This window comes from Schistocerca serialis, chromosome 9 (genome assembly GCF_023864345.2).
Source record: "Schistocerca serialis cubense isolate TAMUIC-IGC-003099 chromosome 9, iqSchSeri2.2, whole genome shotgun sequence".
NCBI classification, from domain to species: Eukaryota; Metazoa; Arthropoda; class Insecta; order Orthoptera; family Acrididae; genus Schistocerca; species Schistocerca serialis.
The window spans coordinates 349,594,710-349,620,333 of NC_064646.1; the positions used below are offsets into that span (position 1 = coordinate 349,594,710).

The window sequence follows — 25,624 nt, forward strand, 5'->3', positions numbered from 1 at the left end:
CCTGTTCTGGTATAGTTGCCCTTGGTTACCTTGCACTGTGCAACAGTGAGCCTTTCGTATGTCAGGGAATCATCATGAAAGCTTTATAATGACACATTTAGTGCTTCTGCGATGTTGGTTTGTGTCTGATTTGCTTCAAGATAACCAAGGATCCTCTGCTTCAAGATAAGATCTGACTGGAATAACATTGCAAAATTCAACAAAAGACTGAAGCCTCCTCTCAGTGAAAGTGCAAACATGTTTGAGGCATTATGGATCTAGGTCACTGCTCTTAATTGTCTATGAATGGCATGCTATTCAAAAGAGGTACTTTCCTTTGCTGTACAGTTTGCTTACTTTTTTATGTGTTACACAGGTCATATTTGCAATAACTTGTTATGATGTGGAATGGTTCAATAGTTTTACTAGTAAGATGCATTTTCTCTGCAAAAATGTAGCTCCATTTTGGACATTCAGATAAACAGATTTTTTTTAGGTGGAGCACAATTATTCCTGCATGTGTTGAGTTCTTGGTCATATATAGTAACTTTTCACTTTTTCTCTTTGAGTATTCTTTTTCTCGATTATGCTTACCTTTCAGATATTAGTGTATAATCTTACTTGCTTCTATTTTTAGTGTGATTTTTGTGTGATAGTGTATACAAGTCAGTGAATGTGAGAAAATGTATTGCTACATGCATTGCATGATCCTTGGAGGGTAATCACTTACGTAATATTATTCAGGCACTCACTTCATCGACCGTGCAGCCTATAACATTACTTTAGTCATATGTTGATAATAGTATGGCCAATCACTATGTATGATGTGCAGTCTTCACCATTAATATGCAAGCTACAACTTACTTAATGAGCAGATAAGCTATTTTATGAAGTAGCATAATTTGTGTGTAGTACTGAAATCTTTGCCATTCTGATCCAGATTGTACCACAGAATTGTCATTAAGGCTTGAAGAGAAAATCGGTGACATGGATTACAAAGGACATTGTTCATAAGGAAGAGATACCAGCCTCGTAGATTTTTTAGAATGTATGTATGTATGTATTGAACTGGGGACCTAGAAACGATGGAGAGGCTTCATCCTTGCCATAGCCCTCAGTGGTTCACAACCCCACAACAGGCTACAGCAGTCCACTTACGCCACCACTACCCCACACCGAACTCTGGGTTATTGTATGGTTCGGCCCCCAGTGGACCCCCCGCGAATGTCTCATTCCAGCCAAGTGTAACCCCAATGTTTGTGTGGTAGAGTAATTATGGTGTATGCGTACATGGAGACAGTGTTTGCGCAGCAATCACTGACATAGTGTAACCGAGGTGGAATAAGGGGAACCAGCCAGCATTCGCCAAGACAGATGGAAAACCGCCTTAAAAACCATCCACACGCTGGCTGGCACACTGGACCTCGACACTAGTCCGCCGGGCGGACTAGTGCCGGAGACTGGCACACCTTCCTGCTCAGGAAGCAGTGCGTTAGACCGCACGGCTAGCCAGGCGGGCTTCTTAGAATGACTGAATGGTGATATGTCTTTGAATTTCGATTCAAGTTGATGAATACATTCTTCTGATCAATATCTCAATAACTGACCAAGTCATCTTCAACGGTTCCTGGACTCCAGGCAGAATAATTTATTCAACTCTAGCTAATTTATTTTATTTTAAGTGGTTATCTCATGTGGGACACATCTAAAAATTTCTGATTGTATGGTTACAGGTCTGAATATCAAAGTCCCAGGTGTCGACAATGCAAAAACTGTTAAAAGTGCTGAAGTGGCATTCGATTGGGTCCCCCCAAATGTTTCTGATGATGTGGTAAGTGAAATAATGTGTTTTGCATTCTATGTTTTAAAGATAAAGAAATAAAACTTTGTGTGCCAGACATCTACATTTATATTATGCTATTGCCCTGTGGTGTATGTCAGAGGGTAGATCATGTAACACTTCATGTAATATTCTATTTGCAAATAGTGTCTCTCCAGTGCTCACTGAGTATAAACTTTGATGTCTTCTTCTTCTTCTTCTTCTTCTTCTTCTTCCCCCTCCCCCCCCCCTTTTTTTTAAGTCATCAATGTTGTGACTGGTTTCATGCGGTCCACCACAAATTCCTCCCCTTTGCCAACCTTTCCATCTCGCAGCAGCACTTGCAACCTACATCCTCAATTATTGGCTGGATGTATTTCAGTCTCTGTTTTCCGGTACAGTTTTTACCCTCTACAGCTTCCTCTAGTGCCACGGAAGCTATACCCTGATGTCTTAACAGATGTCCTATCATCCTGTCCCTTATTCTTGTCACTGTTTTCAATATATTCCTTTCTTTGTCGATTCTGCAGAGTACCTCTTCATTCCTTACTTTATCAGTCCACCTTATTTTCAACATTCTTCTGTGGTACCTCATATCAGATGCTTTGATTCCCTAGTGTTCAAGTTTTCCCGGAGCCCATGTTTCACTACCATACAATGCTGATCTCCAAACATACATTCTCAGAAATTTCTTCCTCAAATTAAGACTTTTGTTTGATACCAGTAGACTTCTCTTGGCCAGAAATGCCCTTCCTGCCAGTGCTAGTCTGCTTCTTAGGTCCTCCTTGCTTCGTCTGTCATGGGTTATCTTGCTGCGTTGGAAGTAGAATTCCTTCACTCCATCTACATCGTGATCACCAATCCTGATCTTTAGTTTCTCACTGTTGTCGTTTCGCTACTTCTCATTATTTTCATCCGTCATCAATTTACTCTCAGTCCATTTTCTGTACTCGTTAGACTGTTCATTCCATTCAGCATATCCTATAATTTTCCTCTACTTTCATTGAAGAGAACAATGTCATCAGCAAGTCTTATCATTGATAACATTTCACCTTGAATTTAAATCCCACTCTTGAATCTTTCGTTTTATTCCATCATTGAGTCTTCAATTTACAGATTGTACATTAGGGGCAAAAGACTACATGCCTGTTTTTCAGTCTTGTTAATCTGGGCACTTTGTTCTTCGCCTTCCATTCTTATTGTTCCCTTTTAGTTCTTGTACATATTGTGTCACCCATGTTTCCCCACAGCTTACCCTTATTTTTCTTAGAATTTCAAACATCTTGCACCATTTCACATTATCGAACACTTTTCCTTGGTTGACAAATCCTGTGAATATGTCTTAATTCTTCTCCATAGTTGCTTCCATTATCGGCCACTACATGAGAACTACCTCTGGTGCTTTTATCTTTCCTAAAACCTTGGGAGAGCCAGCCCTGACAAAACTCTAACATCTGGTGAGCAAGATGTATGAGACAGGTGAAATACCTTCAGACTTAAAGAAGAATATAATAATTCCAATCCCAAAGAAAGCAGGTGTTGACAGGAGTGAAAATTACCGAACTATCAGTTTAATAAGTCACGGCTGCAAAATACTAACACGAATTCTTTACAGATGAATGGAAAAACTGGTAGAAGCCGACCTCGAGGAAGATCAGTTTGAATTGCGTAGAAATGTTGGAACACGTGAGGCAATACTGACCCTATGACTTATCTTAGAAGATAGATTAAGGAAAGGCAAACCTACATTTATAGCATTTGTAGACTTAGAGAAAGCTTTTGACAATGTTGACTGGAAATTCTGAAGGTGACGGGGATCAAATAGAGGGAGCGAAACACTATTTACAATTTATACAGAAACCAGATGGCAGTCATAAGAGTCAATGGGCATGAAAAGGAAGCAGTAGTTGGGAAGGGAGTGGGACAAGGATGTAGTTTATCCTCTATGTTATTCAATCTGTATATTGAGCAGGCAGCAAAGAAAACAAAAGAAAAATTTGGAGTAGGAATTAAAATCCATGGAGAAGAAATAAAAACTTTGAGGTTTGCCAATGTCATTGTAATTCTGTCAGAGACAGCAAAGGACTTGGAAGAGCAGTTGAACGGAATGGATAGTGTCTTGAAAGGAGGATATAAGATGAACATCAACAAAAGCAAAACAAGGATAATGGAATGTAGTCTAATTAAATCAGGTGATGCTGAGGGAATTAGATTAGGAAATGAAACACTTAAAGTAGTAAAGGAGTTTTGCTATTTGGGGAGCAAAATAACTGATTATGGTTGAAGTAGAGAGGACATAAAATATAGAATGGCAGTGGCAAGGAAAGCATTTCTGAGGAAGAGAAATTTGTCAACGTCAAGTATAGACTTAAATGTCAGAAAGTCTTTTCTGAAAGTATTTGTATGGAGTGTAGCCATGTATGGAAATGAAACATGGACGATAAGTAGTTTAGATAAGCTTTCAAAATGTGGTGCTACAAAAGTATGCTGAAGATTAGACAGGTAGATTACATAACTATTGAGGAGGTACTGAGTAGAAATTGGGCAAAGAGGAATTTGTGGCACAACTTGACTAGAAGAAGGGATCAGTTGGTAAGGCATTTTCTGAGGCATCAAGGATCACCAATTTAGTATTGGTGGGCAACATGGAGGGTAAAAATTGTAGAGGGAGACCAAGATATGGGTAGACCAAGCAAATTCAGGAGGATGTATGTTGCAGTAGTTACTTGGAGATGAAGAAGCTTGCACAGGATAGAATAGCATGGAAAGCTGCATCAAACCAGTCTCTGGACTGAAGACCACCACAACAACAACAAAGCCAAACTGTCGTCATCTGATAGATTCTCAATTTTCTTTTCCATTTTTCTGAATATTATTCTTGTCAGCAACTTGGATGTGTGAGCTGTTAAGCAAATAGTGTGATATTTCTCATACTTGTCATCTCTTGCAATCTTCAAAATTGTGTGGGTGATGTTATTCAGAAAGTGTGATGGTATATCACAAGTATCATACATTTTACACGCCAATGTGAGTAGTAGTTTCGTTGCTACTTCCCTCAATGATTTTAGAAATTCCACTATAATTTTATCGTGCCCTTCTGCTGTAATATCAAATATGTCTTCCGAAGCTCATTTAAATTCTGATTCTAATACTGGATCCCCCATCTCTTCCCTGTCAGCTCTTGATTCTTCTTCTCTTCTTCTATCATGCCCCCCCCCCCCCCATCTCATAGAGGCCTTCCTTCAGTGTACTCTATCCACTCTGTCCTCTGAATTTCCATGACACACTTAATGTTACCATCCTTTTTTTAAAATTTCACTAAAGATTGTTTTTACTTTTCCATATTCTGAGTCAGTCCTTCCAACAGCCTCTTTTTTTTTTTACAACCATTTCGCCCTGGTTACCCTGTACTCTGCCATTAGGCATGGTTTATCTGCAGCTACATTTCTTGTGCCTACAATTTTCCTTCCAACTTCTGTGATTACCCTTTCTAGAGATGTACATTCCTCTTCAACTGAAATGCGTACTGAGCTATTCATCATCACTGTTTATATAGCCTCAGAGAACTTTAAGTGTATTTCTTCATTCCTTAGTATTTCGGTATCCCACGTATTTGCACACTGATTCTTCCTGGCTACTCTCTTATACTTCAGTCTAGTCTTAATCATTACCAAATTGTGGCCTGGGTCTATATCTGCTTCTGAGTATGTCTTACAATCCAGTATCTGATTTCGGACACACTCCCTGACCATGATGTAATCTAACTGGAATCTTCCTGTATGTCCCAGCCTTTCCCAATTATGCCTGCTTCTCTTGTGATTCTTGAACAGAATATTTGTAATTACTATGTGAAATTTATAATAGTGATGGAAGCTGAAGAAATGAATTAAAATTCTTGCCAAGGCCAGGACTTGAACCCAGGTCTTCTTGCTTACTAGGCACAAATGCTAGCCATTACACAACCACAGCACTATACCTAAATTAAAAAATGGTAATAATTGTAAGATTCATAGATCACCTACTCCTGCGGTACAGGATTTCGCCATTTCATCAAACGATGTGGAACTATTCCAGTGCTGGAGAACCTCAGCAATAGTGGCAATCTAAGAAGGGGAAATAAGCTGAAAATGTTAATCAAGGTTTTTGTTGGGGAGGGGGTTGAACTTAGGTAGTCCATGGAGCAATGCTAACTGTAGTGCTGCAGTAGTGTAATGGCCAACATCCCTGCCTAGTATGCAAGGAGACCCGGGTTCAAGTCCCAGCTGTGCCATAAGTTTTAATTCATTTCTTCAGCTTCCGTCATCACCATAGATAAAGATATCTTGAGGAAAATTTAATTATGACATCTAGCTGAAATTTATTGCAGAAGTCAATTAGTCTTTCTCCTCTCCAATTTCTACTACCAAGAAGCCCATATTCTCACATAACCCTTTCTTCTACTCTAATCCCCAATTATTATTACAATTTCATCTTCCTTTCCATACTGAATTACCCATTAAGTATCCTCCTATACTTTCTCCCCCCCCCCCCTCTCTCTCTCTCTCTCTCTCTCTCTCTCTCTCTCTCTCTCTCTCTCTCTCTCTCTCTCTCTTCTGCTTGCAATGTTGGCGTGTACACCTAAGCTATTGTCGTTGGTGTTGGTTTGCTGTTGATTCTTATGAGTATAACCATATCTCTGAACTATTCACAGTAAGATATGCTAAGTTTCAGACAGGCATGATTAAAAGACAATTACACAAACCTTTTGGCCACTCCCTTCATCAACAAAAGGGAAACCCACACCATTGATACACACAAGAAAGCACACCTCATGCACACATAACCACCAACTCCAGCAGCTAGAGTAACTATGCAGCTATTCCATGGGATGGAAGCAGCAGCCTGGAGGAGGTGGGGAAGGGGAAGGGATAGTAGTGTACAGGTGGGGGGAAGACAGGAACACTTTCTGGCAGAGTGTGCATGGACTAGAATGCCAACAGGCTCAGCATCAGGAGGTTGTAGTGCAGGGAGGTGGGGAAAAAAAGTAGTGAAAAAGGAGCGGAGCAGGGAAAGATGAGCCGGTGTGTTGCAGAGTGTTTCAAACAAAGAGGATGTAGATAAGAATTGTGAGGAGATGGTACGACTGGGGGGGAAGGGGGGGGGTGGAGACTGTTGGGTGAAGGGTGTGGATATAGTATGTTTCCATAGGTTGAGGCCGGGATAATTAGGGAGGTGAGAATTATGTTGTAAGGATAACTCCCATCTGCACCATTCGGAAGAGCTGTTGGTGGAGAGGAGGCTCCACATGGGTGGGGCAGTGAAGCAGCCACTGAAATCAAGCATGTTATCTTCAGTTACATGTTGTGCCACAGGGTGGTCTACTGTGCTTTAGCCCACAGTAGCGATGGCTGCTGATCCTGGTGGACAGCTAATTGGTAGTCATACCAATATAAAAAGCAGCGCAATGATTGCAGCGGAGCTGGCAAATGACATGGATGCTTTCACAGGTGACCCAATGCCTGATAGGCTATGATAAACTTGTGACAGAATTGTAATGGGAAGTTTTCGGTGCATTGATTGGGCTTCTTTTGCACTTGGGTCTTCCACAGGAATATCATCCTTGGGCAAGGGGTTGGGATTGGGAGTGGAATAGGGATGGACTAGGATATTGTAGAGGTTGGGTGGGTGATGGAACACCATTTTAGGAGGGATGGGAAGGATTTTGGGTAGGATACACCTCATTTCAGAGCATGCTGATGGATAATCAAAGCCTGGTGAATGATGTGGTTCCAGTCGGACATGCTGTTGAGTGATAAAAGGGGCATTCCTTTGTGGATGGTTGTTGTTGTTGTTGGTGGTGGTGGTGGTGGTGGTGGTGGTGGTGGTGGTGGAGGAGGAGGAGGAGGAGGAGGAGGAGGGATTAGGGGTGTGAGGGGATATGGCACGGGAGATCTTTTTGTGGAATAGGTCTGGGGGTAGTGCCTGTCTGTGAAGGCCTGGGTAAGACCCTCAGCACACTGAGGAATGGAATTCTTGACATTGCAGATTCCCCATCCCTTTGTGGCCAGGCTGTATGGTGTGGATTTTTTTGGTGTGAAGGGGAAGGCATCAGTCAAAATGCACCTACCACTGGTGGTTGGTGGATTTCATGTAAACAGAGGTTAGTAGGTCCATGTCTAGGCATGCTGGGTTGAGGTGGATGGGGTGAAGCAGATGGGGGAGAAGGTGTTGGATTGTGAAGGAATGAAGATATGGTGTCTTGGCTTGGCATTTTGTGGGGCTACCAAGGTCTCCTATAGGTAGCCTGTAAACAGGGTGGCATGGGAGGGTGTCTTGCAAGTGTCCATGACTATGCTGCAGATTTGTTTGTGTATGTTACCTTCAAAGGAGTAGTAATTGGGGGTTAGGATAAGGTTAATAAGATGTATGGGAAATGAAGTAGTGAGTTTGGAGTCTGAAAGTCATTGAGAAAGGTGGTGTTCAATAGCGATAAGACCGTGGATAATGAGGGATGTTGCTGTATAGGGAGGTGTCATCAATAGTGACGAGTAGGAATCTAGGAGGTAAAAGGTCGGGGATGGTGGAGAGTCGATGAAGGAAGTAGTTGGTATCTTCATTGCAGAAGGCTTGGTTCCAGCAATTGGTTGGAGATTTTGATCAATGAGAGCCGAAATTTTTTCAGAGGGGACGCAATAACCAGCACAATGGGACATCAAGGATTGTTGGATTGTGGATTTTGGGGAGCATATAGAAAGTTGATGTGTGGGCTGTTATAGAAGTGAGAAGGGAAATGGATTCAGGGTGAGGTTCTGGGAAGGGCCTGAGGCATTAAGTAGGGGTTGGAGGTTGTGTTGGACTTCTGGAATGGGATCACTCAGGCAGAGTCCATATGTGGAATACTCATAATTGGCAGAGGCCTTCTGTCAGGTGGTCACTGCAATTCATAAAAACAGTAGTGGAACCTTTGTCAGGATGTAGGATGATTAGGTCAGCAGTGTTTTGAGGTTGTGTATGGCCTTTATTTCTTCTGCTAAAAGATTGGTGTTCTGAGGAAGGCACCTGGGAAAGGGTGGTGAGGCTAAGTTGGAGGTAAGGACTTCCTGGAAGGTATTCAGCAATTAATTACGTGTGAGGGGAGAGGGTCACAGTTGGATGGTCTTATGAACTGGGAGAGGGAGGGTTCAGTGTTGGAATTAGCTTGGTTTTTGTTGGAGGTATTGGCAGCAAAGAAGTGCTTCCATTGCAAGGGTTGGAGAAGGAGAGTAGGTAGTTGACAAGTTCCACATGGTGAAATTTGGGTGTAGGGTTAAATGTGAGGCATTGGATAGGACTGAAACTTCTTTCAAACTTAGGGTTTTGGGGGAAAGGTAAACAACAGTGTTATGTGTATGTGTTGCCTCTGTATTTGGTGGAGTGTTGGTAGGGAGTTTTGGAGGATGTGGCAAGTTGAAAAGGTCAAGTAGGCAGTGATTAGTTGCTGTGTGGGGTGGATGAGGAGGAACACTGTGGGGATAGGAGTTGGATTGTGGTTCCCTGAGGCAGCAGTAGGATGTCAGCAGCTTGGGTAACTTAGAGGTCATGCGAGTTGTGATGTATGGAGCAGGGATTGTAAAGTAGTAGTATCTCACAGAGGAAGTGGAGGTGGTTCTGGGGTGCCCTGTGTCATGGAAATGTATTTTTGCAGTACCAGGTTTGTGTAGGCCAGTGACCGGTGGAATCTGAAAAGGTGGTCATTCTGAAAGGAAGGGTGGGATCCTGAGAAAGCAATTTTGTTGGTTACGCCATTTGCCAGGATTTCATGGTTTAGGCAGCATTTGAAGAATGCTGAGTTTTAGCATTCTTTTCTGAGCTGGTGCAGAAAGATGAAGCTGGGATCCATTGTGGCAAGAAATGGGAATGATGCAGAAATCAGCAAAACAGGTGTTGATGTTTGTGAGAGGAGCTGAATAAGGGAAAAGACACACAAGAAATACATAAAGACACACAGAAGCAGTCACAGATGCGCTAAAATATGCACAGATATTCAAATATACACACAAATATCTAAAAATATGCAAAAATACATTTAAAGACATGAAACCACATCAAAATGTGTACAGTTACAATAAAAATGCACAGAAAGGTGAGAGAAAAGTAATGGATGAGGTGTGTGTGTGTGTGTGTGTGTGTGCGTGTGTGCGGGGTGGGGGAGGGGGTGGGGGGGGGGGGCACACACTGGAATTGCACTAAGGGAAGAGAGGGGCATAGGTTAGGTAGAGGATAACAAGTTCCTGTGGCATGGGCAGGTGTGGAAACTGAAATGCTAATGTCACCAGGGTGAGGAATATCAATAGGAATAAACATAACTATAGAAACTGGAGTATAAGATACTGCATCAACAGTCCACGCAGTCATGATGTCTGTGCTGCTCCCGAATGATTGTTGATACATGGTTTCGAAAGGCAGTGAATAAACAGAGGAAGGAAGAGAGAGAACAGACTGAGAAGAGTAATGCTGTAGAGAAGAGTAGCAAGGAAAAGATCACAGGGTTGTAGGATGGAAGAAAAGCCATTCAGCAAAATCAGACAGTGGAAACTCAGGTAGGAATGTCAGAAATGTGTGAAAAGATAGACTGCTACTTCCTGTAAAGAAGACACACTAAGTTGCAGACAGGCACAATTAAAAAAATACTTACACAAAGCTTTCAGCCACAGCCTTCATCAGCAAAACATAAACAAACATTATTCCTTCACAGTCTCAACATCTTCTCTCCCATCCATTTCACCTGGTCTTCCTCAACTCAGTGTGCCACCTTCCTAGACATTGACCACCTCCTCTCTGATGACTTCTTCCACACCTCTGTCCACATTGAACCCACTGACAACAAACAGAACCTGCATATTGACAGCTGTCACACCTTTCACACCAAAAGGTATGTCCCATACAGCCTGGCCATGCGGGGACTATATTCCTGCAGTGAAAGGAACTCACTTGCTCAGTATGCTGAGGGTCTCACCAAGGCCTTCACAGACAGGCACTATCCCAGACCTAATCCACAAACAGATCTCTCATGCCATTTCCTCTCACACCCCAATCCTCCCGCTACCACAAGGAACCAGCCACAAAGGAGTGTCCCTTCATTACCTAGTACCAACCCGGACTGGAACAACTGAACCACATGCTCCCAGGGCTTTGATTACGTATCGTAATGCCGTGAAATGAGGGCACGCTGCCCAATATACTTCCCACCCCTCACTCATCCAAACTCTGCAACATCCTAGTCCATCCCTATGTCACTCCTAATCCCAACCCCTTGCCACAAGGATCATATCTTTGTGGAAGACCTAGTTGTAAGACCTGCCCAATCGACATCATGAGCACTTCCTATTCCAGTCTTGTCACTGATTTATCCTTGCCCATCGGGGGTTGGGCCACCTGTGAAAGTAGTCATGCCATTTACGAACTCTGCTGCAATCATAGCACAGCTTTTTATATTGGTATGATTAACAACCAGCTGTCCACCAGGATGAATAGCCACTGAGCAGAGAGCAAAGTAGACCACCTTGTGGTGCAGCATGCTGTTGAACATAACATGCTTGATTTCAGTGACTGCTTCACTACCAGAGCCATCTGGATCCTTCTCTCCATCACCAGCTTTTCTGAACTGCGCAGATGGGAGTTACACTTACATCACATTCTCTGCTCCCAGAATTATCCCGGCTCAACCTATGGTAACATACTGTCTCCACACCCTCCTACTAACAGTTTCTACCCCCTCTGTCATATCATCCTCCCCATTCTCATCTCCCACCCTCTCTGTTTGGCTCCTGCCCGTCTTTCCCATTCTCATCTCCTTTCTCACTCTTTTTCTTTGCCACCTCCTGATGCTGCAGCTGTTTGCATTCTAGTTCCTGCACTCTCTGCAAGAAAGTGTTCCTCTCTTTCCCCACCTGTACGCTACTGTCCTTTCCCCTTCCTCACCCCCTCCAAATTGCCGTTTCCATCCCATGTGATAGTAGCATTCTGGCCAGAGTCAGTCATGTGTCTTTGTGGTGTGCTTTCTTGTATGTATGAACGGTGTGCGTTTCTGTTTTGCTGATGATAGCTGTGGTGGAAAGGTTTGTGTAATTGTCTTTTAATTGTGCTTATCTGCAAATTTGCAAATCTCCTTTATGGTGAATAGCAATCTATCTTTTCCCACTTTATTGATATTCCTACTGATTTCCATTGTTTGATTTTGCTGAATTGCTTTTCTTCCATCCTACAACCATGTGATGCTTCCCTTTATCGCTCTTGCCTATAGCATTACTCTTCTCAGTGTGTGCTTATTCATTGCCTCCCTAACCACATCTACTTCCGAGACACACTGTATCAACGATCGTCCATGCACAACAGAGGCATCGTGACTACATGAGTTGTTGATGTAGCATCTCATGCTCCAGATTTTTTCCTTTGATGGTTACAATTTTATCTATTACCACTGATCTCCTTCATCCCTCATCCTGATGTACTTTAGCATTTATTTTCTATACCTGCCCATCTCACATGTATTTGTGATCTTCAACCTAACGCACCCTCTCTCCCTCTCTCTTCCCTTCTTGGAACCCACACACTCCCTACCTCATCTGTTCCATTTCTCCCACATTTGAGTAGGTTTCTAATGTATTTGTTTGTATTTTCATGTGGTTCATAATGGTTTCGTGCATTCTCACTTTTTTTACATATTTGTGTTCATTTTTATATATGTGTGCATATTTTTGCATGTCTGTGTGTTTTTCAGCGTGTCTTTAAGTATTTTTACATGTCTTTACACATTTTTACACATCTTTTCTCTTATCCAACTCCTGTCACAAATATCAACAACTATTTTATCCATTTCTGCATCATTCCTATTTTCTTTACACCATTCCTGCCACAGTGGGCTCCTGCCACAATGGTCTCCTGCTCCATCTTTTGGCACCAGTTCAGAGAAGTATCCCTTTCACTGGCTAAAACCCAGTCCCACATCCTATTTCTCAAATGCTGCCTAAACCATGGAATCCCTGCAAATGGCCTAACCATAAAAATCCCTTTCTCTGGATCACATCCCTCCTTTCAGAGGGACCTTCACCTTTTCAGATTCCTGCAGTCCTCGGCCCTCACAAACCTGGTGCTGCACAAACAAATCTCCATGGCACAGACATCTCAGAACTACCTCTGCTCTGTCCACAAGATACTACTATTGTTCAATCCCTGCTGCATACATCACATCTCTGAAACTGAATCCCTTGCTCTCCAGCACCTGAAGGAGCATTCCAGACACCACCTCCATAAGTTATCCAACCTGCTGACATTCTACTGCTGCCTCAGTGTACCAGTGTCCACATCTGCAGTGTTCTTTCTCATCCACCCCTCATAGCACCTAATCCCTGCCTAGTTGACCTTTTCAACTTGCCACATCCCACAAAACTCCCCACCAACGCTCCTCCAAATACAGAGCCAAAACATTCGTGTAACACTGTTGTTAAACTTTCCACCAAAACCCTCAGTTCTACAGCAGTTTCACTCCTACCCAAAGACCCCACCTTTAGCCCTACACCCAAATTTAACCTTGCTGGACTTGGCAATTACCTCATCTCCTCCTTCCAATCCCTGCAGTGAACACTTATTTGCAGCTAATCCCTTCAAGGAAACCCAACCAAATTCCAATACTGAACCCTGCCTCTTCCAGTTTATTACAAGCATGATCCTCTCCTCTTTCCACCTAACCACCCATTGGTCACCTTCCAGGAATTTCTTACCTCTAACCTAGCCCCGCCATCCTTTCCCTGGCTCCTTCCTTGGAATAACTGCCTTTCAGTAGAAGAAAGAATAGTCATACACACTTGAAAACAAATCCTGACCTAATCATCCTACCTGCAGACAAAGGTTCCAGTATTACCCCAAACTGGAACAACTGAACCATATCCTTCACCAGGGCTTTGATTACCTGTGATCATATCCTGAAATGAGGGACATCATACCCGACATTCTTTCCACCCAGCCTAAAGTGGTGTTCCGTCACCCACCTAACCTCTGCAGTCTCCTAGTCCATCCCTGTGCCACTCTCAATCCCAACCCTTGCCACAAGGATCATATCCCTGTGGAAGACCCATGTGCTAGACATGCCAAACTAATCCTCCCAGCACTTCTTATTCCAGCCCTGTCACAGATTTATCCTAGCCCATAGGGGACTGGGCCATCTGTGAAAGCACCTTTGTCATTTACCAGCTCTGCTACAATCATTGCACAGCTTTTTATATTGGTATGACAACCAAAGAGCTGTCCACCAGGATGAACAGCTATTGCCAAACTGTGACCAAGAGCACAGTAGACCACCCTGTATTGTCCTTTTTAGTTGCTGTTTTAACCTTGTGCCTCGCGGTGCATTCCTAACTTAGTCTGGGCGCTAATGACCATTGTAGTTGTGTGCCCTAAAACCACACACACACACACACACACAAAAAGTAGACCACCCTGTGGCACAACATGCAGCTGAACATAACATGCTGGATTTCAGTGGCTGCTTCAGTGCCCTACCAATCAGGATCCTCCCCTCCAACACCAGCTTTTCTGGACTGCACAGATGGTAGTTATCCTTACAACACACTCTCCCGTAATTATCTCATCCTCAGCCTATGGTAACATACCACCAGACAGTTTCCACCCCTCTGTTGTATCACTTGTCCCCCTTCCCATCTGCCACCCTATTTGTTTGCCACCCTCTGCCAATGCAGTCACCCATCTTTCCTCGCTCCTAAGCTCCTTTCACTCCTTTTTTTCCCACCTCCCTGCCCCCCCCCCCCCTCCCCCTCCCCCAACCTCCTGACACTGTGCCTGTTCACATTTCAGCCCCTGCACATTCAACCAGAAAGCATTCCTCTCTTCCACTTCCCCACCCCCTCTAGAGTGTTGCTTCCACCCCAGATGATAGTAGGATGGGGTCTAGTCCAGACTCTTCTGCCACTGAGATAATCATGAAACTTTTTTCAGTTTCACACCACATGTCCTGTGAATACACATTGTGTGCCTTTAATGCAGTGGTTTCCATTGCCTTCTGCATCCTCATGTTATTGATCACTGCTGATTCTTCTGCATTTTGGAGCAGTTTCACACCACAAGAGCAAGAGAGTGCCCTGAACTTCTGTCCGCTCCTCCATCCTTTTTCACAAGTCCGTTGGTAGAATAAGAGTGACTTCTTATGCCAGAAGTCTTCAGCTGCTGTTGCTAAAAATATTTATTCAAAGTTTAGCCAGTGGTGGTGTTTGAACCCAGAACTGAGAAAGTTTTGATTACTAATCAAAGACACTACACATAGATCACTGGTGCTGAATATAGTTAAATGCAAAAACTGCTTATATGGACCTGATCATGTTCATTGATAAACTGCCAATGGCAAGAAAAATGTTTCTGAAGAAGAGGAATTTGTTAACATCGAATATAGATTTAAGTGTTAGGAAGTCTTTTCTAAAGGTATTTGCATGGCTTGTAACTATTTATGAAAGCGAAACAGGGATGATAAACATGTCACACAATAAGAGAATAAAAGGTTTTGGTTAACTTTTGGACCAGTAGAAAGCCAGCTAAGTTCTCAGTGTTGTTTATGTGCCTGTCGACATCTTGGCACTGCATTTATTTGGTGAGTTGTTAGCTTTACTCATTATCAACAGTTTGTGTGTGCCTAAATGATGTTTTGTGTGCCATCATGATGTGTTCATTGGCGATGGATAACAAATTTTACAATTTAAAATTTTCTATAGAGTAAATAATTAGCAATATATCAATGAACTATGCAACTCTCGTATATTGGCAGAGCATTGTTTTTAATAAAATTTGGATCAAGGCTGCTATGCATGACAACTTATTTTATTGATCGTGTTCTCTTGCAGTCAAAGATGATTTTGAGTGGCAGTGAGTGAATTGGGAGTGAAAATAGACTTGTGGTTGAAGACCTGCTTTTTATGTCTGTAACTGCTTCTTGCATTGTAACTGCAAATAGCCCAGTTGTTATAAAAGTGCATGTATTTTGTCATCATGCTACTGAAACAGTTTTTCTTCCTCATTGTAGTATTTATTTTGATCATTGTGTGCAGGCAGTGGAATACATGAAACAGCTGCCAACAGCAAAGTTGCCAATCAGTGGTAGCGATGGTGCCTTGTATCGACGTCAACAACTTGAACGACAAGTACCAATACATGACTTGGATGCCAGCCGTTGTCACAATTTGACTCCACAGGAGGTGGAAGGGTTTGTTACAGATTATAATTAAACTTTATAAACAAACAGTGTGTTTTAAGAAGTATCTATAAATTAAACTCCTCTGTTACACTTTTGTCTGTAAATGGAAAGCTTTTATGTCTATTCTGTAGTTATGTTGCTAGAGTGTGTGTGTGTATGTGTTTTTTCTATTTCACATTTCCTGCTGCACTCAGGACTATGAATTTTATTATGCTGCAGAATTAAACAGTTCTGATATGCAGCAGTGTTGACACTCAGCTAAAGCTAATTTGGTGGCCTTGGATCAAAAACTGTACTGTAAGTGGTTGTTAGAGATGATAGTGCTTAATGCACACGTGTGTATGTATTAATTAGTTACTGACATGAAAATAGTTGCAGCATGGAAGAGTAAGAGGCCATGTGCTCACTTTGTAATGGAATATCCATTTGCCATGCCATTCTCCAGAGTTTTGTTGAAGAAGGAACAGGCAGTAAGGGCAGTTAGTTGTTGCAGCCTGACTCAATTTAGTATGTGGACACTCCAGTTTGTGCATTATTGTTGCACTACTGTGTTAGGAAGGACGTCGGTACAATCCTACTTGAAAGCAGGCAACACACGTCTTGTCAGAGGTAGATATTTTGTTGTGGTACTATTTCCCATTCTTAGGTAGTTGCTTCAGTATTGATTCCTCTTCCCTAGACACTTTTCATTGAGCATATTAGGGGAAATGGAAACAATAAGATTTTTTTTTAAAGTTATGGATTTAGTTTTTTTCATACGAAACAACGTTATTAACTTCAGAGTGCTCTTCATTACACGTAATACATTTTTTTCAGTCAGTGAATTCATTGTGGGAATAATTTTTATGCTGATCTGCAGTATTGGCTGTTTCCTCTAGTTGTTTCTTCCCCTCTCAACCATTTCTACATCATCAAATCAGTTTCATTTCATGCCTCTTCATAGCACCAGGACTCATCAACTGCAATGATTGTAGAAAATAAATTCTGGGTAAGTTAGGAGCTATTCTTTCAAAGTATAGCATGCCTCTGCTTGACACACTTCCAAAAATTTTGAGTATCATCTTGTATATTTCTGTTTGGCAGTGCATTCTAATGAGTGCGAGTTAGACATTTTAGTTAGCCAGTTTTACACTGCATTTTATTGAATGGCCACAAACCGTTTGCTACCACATGATATTTCAATTTTGAGCATGAAATTGAGCCCATTAGTTAACATAACTGTCAATAAATCTCGGCTGCTGAGTTCCTTGTAATGTTTTAGAGGTATGTGCTCGTAAAATATTAACATAAAAGTCTGAAGTACACTTTTTTGTGATTGATGTGGATAATAAATTGCTAAAGATTAAGTTCACAATTCATTGCTTGCTTGTATTTGCATGGTATTATCTGTTCTGATACAGTTGTTAAATTTATAACAACCATTTACTTGCATGAGATAGATATCTTTAGGGACGGAAAAAAATGATTTTGTTTTTGCCAAATTTGGTGTTTTGCTAAATTTTGTGATATTTTTTGCCAAATTCAGTGGCTTCTTTTGCCAGATTCGGTGTTGCTTTATTTTGTGTTGTTTTGCCAAATTCGATGTGTTTCACAAAATTTGGTGTGTTCTGCCAAACTCAGTGTTGGTTCTGCCAAATTCGGTGTTGGTTCTGCCAAATCTGATGATTTTTTTGTCAAACTCAAAATTGTTTGTCAACTTTCATGTTCTTTACCATATTCTGTGTATTTATTTTGCTAAAATCTGTGATGCTCTTTGCCAAATTCAGTGGTACTCCATACCAAATTTGGCACTATTTTCATTATCAAACAAAACTTAATTACACCGGACATATGCTGTTATTTTAAGAATATACATGAACTTTGTCTTTGAGGAGACTAGATGACAAAATGCAATTTATCATTTGTGTCCTCAGAATTATAACTTTTTTATACAGCAAAATCTCAGATTCTGTGATATCACATAAAAATTGCAAATTTCCTATTATTTTGCAACAAAACAATAATTTGTGTTTTTTTCCAATTTATCATTTTCATTAAATTTTCCTGTCCCTAGATACCATTCATTATATTCAACTGATTTTCATTCATTCCAGAAATGTTAATGATTTGACTGCATGACCCTTCTGTATTTCACTCGAACTATTACAATTGAGCATCAATTATCTGAATGTTAGTCAACCACACTACAGCTTCACTGAACCATTATTCGCTTGGGCATGCTGCCTTTCTCACTATGGCCTTGCCTCCCCTTCGTCCCCCAGCCCCCTCCTTCCCCCCACTATTGCCGAGTTACTGATGATAGAAACTGTTTCAGCCTGCTACAATCACTTGAACCAACTATACAAGGAGGAAAACTGTGTGCCGATTCTTCAGCAGCTGATTCTTTCAAAATCAAACTAAGGGGCATGTTAAGGGAAAAAGATTATGCTCTTGAAAACATTTACAATACTGACAAAACTGGGCCCAATTGGAAAGCTTACCTAGAAAAGTTTTTGCATTGTTTTGTGAATTAGCAGCACTTAGTCTTAAAATAAGCAAGGATCATATTAATGCTTTCACTTGTGCTAATGCTACTGGTAGCCACCCATTGCATAGACTTCTCATTGGTAAAAGTAAGAAACTGCATTGCTTCAAAGGCTTTCATATGTCTGTGATGCCTGTTGTTAACACATCACAAAAGAACACCTGAATGTATAATAAGATTTTCATGCAATGGATTGAGGAAGTTTTTGTGTCCTTTGTAAAAGCTTATAGGTTAAAGAATGGCAAAAGGGAGAAAACATTACTGCTCCTGGCAATGTACCAACGTGTCCATCATCTGAGACCTTAAATGAAAAGAGCAACTTCATAAAAGTGATGTTTTATCAGCTACTATGCAGTCTTTACTACAGCCTGTGGCTCAAAGCATTATTTTAGAGTTTGAAATGGTATTATAGGAAAGAACTGATACATAAGTTATTGTTAGAAAGAGAAGAGTGGGGTGAGGAGAGAGGGGTGGGAGGGAGGGGGGGGGGGGGGGGGGAGAGAGAAGTCAGTCTGTTTCAAAATCGTAAAAATTTGATTTGAAAGCTGTATCCTACATGAGTGGAGAAGCCTGGGATAAAATTTTGGGTGTGGTGAAAAGTCTGTATAATTGAAAATTACAACAGACTAATATGTCCGAAATTCTCAAAATCATGCAGGATGACAACATTGTGAACCTTGTCACTGATAAGGCTGACTGTGCCATATCGCATCAACTAGTGATCCAGAAAATGAAGATGAAAATATACTGGCTGCTTCTGAAGAATTTACATTTTTAGATACTGCTTGAAGAATTTACATTTTTAGATACTGCTCTGTGATGGATGGAAACACAAGATGCAAGCAATATTAGATACCTGTGGTGGAAAAAGTGTGTGACTTAGCTACTCGTAAGTTGGTAGGCCTGCTTAAGACACCAAAATTAAAGGTTTTTTTTTTGTTAAGTTTTAATTCTGTAAGTATGTACTGTACATACAAAATGCATATGAAATACATATTTTTTTGCTTACTAGGTTGTACTACATACATTCGTACCATGTTTGCCTTTCTAATAAGAAAAGAGTCATGTTACTATAAATATATGTAGTCTTTACCGGCAAATAAAACTATACAGTTAAGTTATCAAAATAAACCAGTTTTTCTAAAAACCATGTCTCTCAACTTGTTCAGATAATAGACACTTTACTGTATTAGTGTATTTTCATTTACAAGGCATCTACATTGCAGTACTCAATTTCTGGATGTTATATCAGATTACTAAATAAAAATATGACCTACTTATTGTCAAGTTTGAAAAGCACAACATTTGAGTTTTTATCAGAAGAAGATGGAAGAGGAAAGGAAATTGAACAGAAAATGAAGAAATTTGTATCTGAGTTCTTCTGGAGGCATTTAAAATGTCCACTTTGTACATCAGGGCTGTTGCAACACATCAACGATTCAAACAAATACATTCTGGATACTTTATGTAGCTGGACATGTTCTCCTCTTGACTCAAAATAGAAACCTAACAATGTAGTAGCTGGCGAGATTAGAGATCAATAGTTTAGTTCATGCTTTTGTAATAAAAAAAAATCACCCACTAGAGTTTATCCCCCATGTAGTAAACAAGGGGTGTAAATCAGTCGTGTTGAAAAAGTGTTGTGACTCGCCGATCATTCAAAGCGCCGCCGCGCAATTACGCGCGTCCTCTACGTGTGGCGCTGTCTGCCAGCCATGCAGCAGCTGCGCCACCTAAGCGGCCAGCCGAGCAGTGGCCGCTAGACCGGGACTCAATGCTCATTCGAATGCTAACATGTACACATGTCTTGCTTGTCAACTTACTCTCTGACTTATATGTGTTGTGTCGTTCTGGAATATATTTGTTAAACTTGACATTATAACAATTGGTGACGAGGTAGTGGATTTTTCCTTTTCACCGTTGACCCACAGGGTTCCGTGGCTACTGTCGAGCAACTATTGCAAAATCTCCTTGGACAGCGAATGCTTCTAACAGCGGCGATTCACGATTTCATCGCAGTGTCAAATGCGGGGCGTTTCTCGTCGTTGGTTGTACCTCCTTTTCCTCCTTACGACGAGACGACGGAAGACTGGTCTGATTATGAAAAATGTCTTCGACAGCACTTCTTGGCATTTCATGTCACGGACGAACAACCATGTAAGTCTCTGTTCCTTTCCTGGATTTCACCTCAAATGTATCGGTTGTTGTCGCAATTGGCACCTTTGAAGGATCCTGCGCCTTTGTTCTTTGCTGAAATGTGCTCACTTCTGTCTGTCTATTTTCAAAAGCAAACGCATGTGGTAGCCTCTCGTGTTGCCTTTTATCGTTGTCAAAAACAGTCCCATCAATCCTATCGCGCTTGGGCTGCTGAACTTCACGGCCTCAGTCGAAAGTGTCAATTTATTACTGATGTTCACTAAGAATCCTATGCCGATTCCATGGTACGGGATGCTATTATCCGGTTGGCGCCCGACAAAGAAGTTCGGCAACGTGCCCTTCAGTTGGCGAATCCGACTCTAGATGAAGTTCTCTCCATTGCGCAGTCTTTTGAAATTTCTCATGCTGCTGGGGCACAAATAGAGGCATAGGGTGATGTCGGGGAAATACAACCTCTGTGCACTGTTGACACTGCGTGCGGCGCGTCCCCGCCGGCCGACGTGGCCGCAGTGCGCTCCCACGCGCAGCCTCAGCCTAGCCGTAAATAACCCACTAAGAAACTGCAGCAAAACCCCCGGCAACTTCCTTCATGTGCGCAGTGTTTTACGAAACATTCACACGAAGATTGTCCCCAACGTTGGGCTGTGTGTCACAATTGCAAAAAGAAAGGTCACGTGTCTTCCGTTTGCAAATCTGACCGCATACATGATGTTCATGAACATGACGCTGATTCTGATTCTGTGTTGTCTGTCAATTGCACTTCTTCCCTTTCAGCGAAGTTATTCCTCACTGTCTAAATCCTTGGTCGAGATGTTTGCATGCAAGTGGATACCGGTTCTGCTGCCACTATAATTAATTCTCAGATGTATCTTCAGTTGGATCGTCTCACTACTTCCGGGGTCTGGCTTTCTGTCACTTCCAGTGAGTGGTCCTCTCCTGTCGTTGTCGTTGCTAAGCCAAATGGTGATATTCGTCTCTGCGGCGATTTCAAAGCCACTGTAAATGCTCAATGCCTCATCGACACTTACCCTATGCCCCGTTCTGAACTGAAGGACTGTTCACTAAACTTGCTGGAGGCCAGTATTTTTCTAAAATTGACCTGTCAGAAGCTTATCATCAACTTCCTCTCGACGCTGCTTCCCGGCAGTTTCTGGTCCTTAACACGCCTTTCGGCCTCTATCAATACCAACGCTTGCCATTCGGGGTTGCTAGCGCCCCTGCTCTCTTTCAGCGATTCTTGGAACAATTATTGCTCCCTGTCCCTGGGTGTATCAATTACATGGACAACATTGTTGTCACTGGCTCCACCATTCAAGAACATCTTCAAAATCTCCACACACTTTTTCATGTCTTACAGACTGCCGGTCTTAAGTGTAATCTTCAGAAATCACAATTTTTTCAGGCATCTATCACGTGCTTGGGGTTTCAACTCACTCGAGATGGTATTCGTCCGCTTCAGCAAACTGTTGCTGCGATCGATGCCCGTCCTCGCCCTACATCTGTTAAGGAACTGCAGGCCTTCTTGGGGAAAATAGCATACTATCACAAGTTTTTACCGTCTGCGGCTTCAGTGGCTCAGCCGTTGCATCGCCTGTTGCATAAAAACGTGCCTTGTTGCTGGTCTGCGTCATGCGATGCGGCTTTCCAGAAATTGAAGACTATGCTGAAACAGGTCCCATGCCTGGCTACTTATCGACCTGGCCACAGACGCCTCTTAATACGGGGTCGGTGCAGTCCTTGCGCACCGTTTTTCTGACGGTTCGGAACAACCCATTGCTTATGCCTCCAAAACGCTCACGGATGCCCAACAAAAGTATTCTCAAATTGAAAAAGAAGCTTTGGCCATTATTTATGCTCTTCATAAGTTTGGTGTTTTTCTCTATGGCTCAAAATTTCATCTTGTTACGGATCACAAACCACTTGTTTCCTTGCTTCATCCATCAACGTCACTTTCCGACAAGGCTGCACACTGCCTCCAGCGTTGGGCTCTTTACTTGTCTCGTTTCAATTATGAGATTCATTTCCGGCCAACAGCTCAACATGCAAATGCTGATGCTCTGTCTCGCCTTCCCATGGGTCCTGATCAGGCATTCGATAGGGACAAACTTTTGTGTTTCCACCTGGATGTTGCCAAGCAGTGGGTTGTGGACGGGTTCCCCATCGCTGGGGCAGGCTGGCGGCTGCTACGGGTTCTGACCCTACCCTCTCCCGGGTTTTACGCTGTATTCAGAAGGGTTGGCCAGATCGCCCGACCGCTAAGACTTCTGATCCGTTGCGGAACTACTTCGCTTTGCGCTACCGCCTCACGGCTAGGGATGGTGTTATCCTCCTCTCCACTGACAATGCTTCGCCGCGTGTTGTGGTACCTGCAGCTTTGTGTGCTTCGGTCTTGCGCCTCCTTCACCAAGGGCACTGGGGTGTGTCTCGCACAAAATCTCTGGCACGCCGTCATGTGTACTGGCCTGGCATTGACTCTGAAATAGCACACATGGTCGCTGCCTGCAGCCCTTGTGCGTCACAGGCCGCTGCCCCGAAGTCATCTTTGCCACTGTGGCCTTCGCCTGAGAAGCCCTGGGAGCGCATTCATGCTGACTTTGCAGGACCCTTTTTAGGTACTTATTGGCTCCTCGTAATTGACACCTACTCTAACTTTCCTTTCATTGTCCGTTGCACGTCGCCTACCACCGCGGCAACCACCAGTGCTCTCGCCCACATTTTTTCTTTGGAAGGCCTCCCCTCTACTCTTGTTACTGATAATGGTCTGCAATTTGCCTCTTCCGAATTTGCGGATTTTTGTGCTCGTCACAGCGTTATGCATGTCACGGCCCCGCCGTTCCATCCACAATCCAACGGTGAGGCTGAACGACTGGTCCGCACATTTAAGGCTCAGGTGCGGAAACTCTGACTTCTTCTGCTGCTGATGATGCGCTTATCCAGTTTCTGGGGTCTTACCGTTTCACCCTCATGGGTGACCACAGCCCGGCTGAGCTCTTACATGGCCGACAGCCCCGCATGCTACTTCATCTTCTGCAGTCTTTCACCTCATGGCCGCGGGTGCCTTCACTTGGCCGGTTCACCGCCGACGACCTCGTCTGGGTACAGGGATATGGCAGACGGCCAAAATGGAGCCCGAGCCGCACCTTAAGACACCGTGGCAGACGCCTGTATGAAATCCAGACGGACACGGGTGTTGCAGTGCGTCATTCGAACCAGCTTCGGCCTTGTGTGCCAGCACCGCCTGTACCGAATGCCGCTACACCACTTTTGGCCCTACCTGACGCTCGGGATCTTGTCATCTCTCAATACTCACAACGTAGCCCTCTCACCGTCATCGCGATGCCAGCGCAAGAACGGACACCACCAGGAGACGTGCTCATGCAGGAACCGGATGACCATCCTCTGTCAGAGCAAATCTACTTGCCTCCTCCTCCAACGGACGCCGACACATTGCCCATGTCTCCTGTTATATCAACTGGACTTGCCGCAACGGGCAGATTGGTGCAGGGGGCCCCAGCAGATTCGACCCCTACGTCTCCTGTCATCTCGACCCGTTATCATCGGGGACACTTCCGTCCATACGGGAAGCCTCCTCCTCGAGACTTTACGGCGAGTCAAACAACGCCTATGGACGTTAGCCATCTCCAGGACACCTCCATCAAGACCAGTGCAACAATTTCAAAGGGGGGAAAAGTGTTGTGACTCGCTGATCATTGAAAGCGCCGCCGCGCAATTACGCGCGTCCTCTACGTGCGGCGCTGTCTGCCAGCCATGCAGCAGCTGCGCCACCTAAGCAGCCAGCCGAGCAGCGGCTGCTAGACTGGGACTCGGTGCTCATTCGAATGATAATGTGTACACATGTCCTGCTTGTCAACTTACTCTGTGACTTATATGTGTTGTGTCGTTCTGGAATATATTTGTTAAACTTGACGTTATAACAAAAAGCATCTGTGGCTGTAGGCCATGCAGCTGTGAAAAGGTTTAGAACAACAGTATGTCCATAAATGAACAATATATATCAGTTTTCTTATGTAAAGGTGAACGGTAAGGTAATTAATTGGATTTATGAGGTCATCATATTTTCAACTTAGGCCTGCCACATAGCCCTTGTTGCTGTTCTTATTCTCAGGTCTCTCTACGCATTGTTCTCTGAAAGAAGTTGATAGCCAGTTAGCACCTTCACCGTAAATGCAAAATCCAAACAATTACATAACAACTTCCTTTTTCTTGGACATGTATCTTTGCATAAAATGCTGGTATTATATTTGCAGTGTCTGGCAATTCTTGTAGATATTTGAAACTCTGTGGAATGTGGGAGAAGGGAGCTATTTACATGGGTAGTATCCAGAAAGATATAATCTATCAGTCAGGCTGTGAAAGCTTCAGAAATCAAGTAGAGAATTTTTTTCTCATCCAAACTCCGAAATTGATATATTTCATTGTAGATAGCCTGTGCAAAATATATTACATAAATTTTCATTTATTAAATGGAAATAGGTTTCCTATGTCAGATTTCTGCTTTGTGTGGAAGGAGGGAGGCATAGTAGCAGCAGGCACGCATAGCGAGCTACCTAAAAGTGAAAAAAGACAGATGTAAACAAAGGGTAAACTGTTATTGTTTCAAAGCTGTCAATACTTTTACCCCACTGTAAGGCAAAATGGGCAATGCCTCCATACAAAAATGTTTTCGGTTGGCATAAGAACTATAATTGTACCCAAGTATGCATCTCTTCATCTGAAGCAAATTGACAGCCACTGATGTCTTTCTTCAGGGCTCTGAAAATATGGAAATCGCCTAGGGAGAGATAGGGACTGCATCTAGGAAGTGTTAAGTGTTTTGCAGCAGGCAGGTAGGCATTACCCTGCAAGAGAATGGTGCCATCTGTCAATATCCTATGTGTTTGGACGTGATCATATGCTTGAATTGTTGCAT

General features: G+C 42.8%; 1 protein-coding gene across 5 annotated transcripts in view; it reads left to right on the plus strand.

The window, feature by feature from the left end:
- Positions 1-25,624, plus strand: part of LOC126418677 (testin) — a 98,669-nt gene that overhangs the window by 19,838 nt on the left and 53,207 nt on the right. For all 5 annotated transcript variants that reach the window (XM_050085565.1, XM_050085564.1, XM_050085567.1 and 2 more), the window contains exons 5-6: positions 1,713-1,810; positions 15,868-16,022. In XM_050085565.1, coding sequence (XP_049941522.1) covers positions 1,713-1,810; positions 15,868-16,022 — 253 coding nt within the window. The remainder of the gene's footprint in view (positions 1-1,712; positions 1,811-15,867; positions 16,023-25,624) is intronic.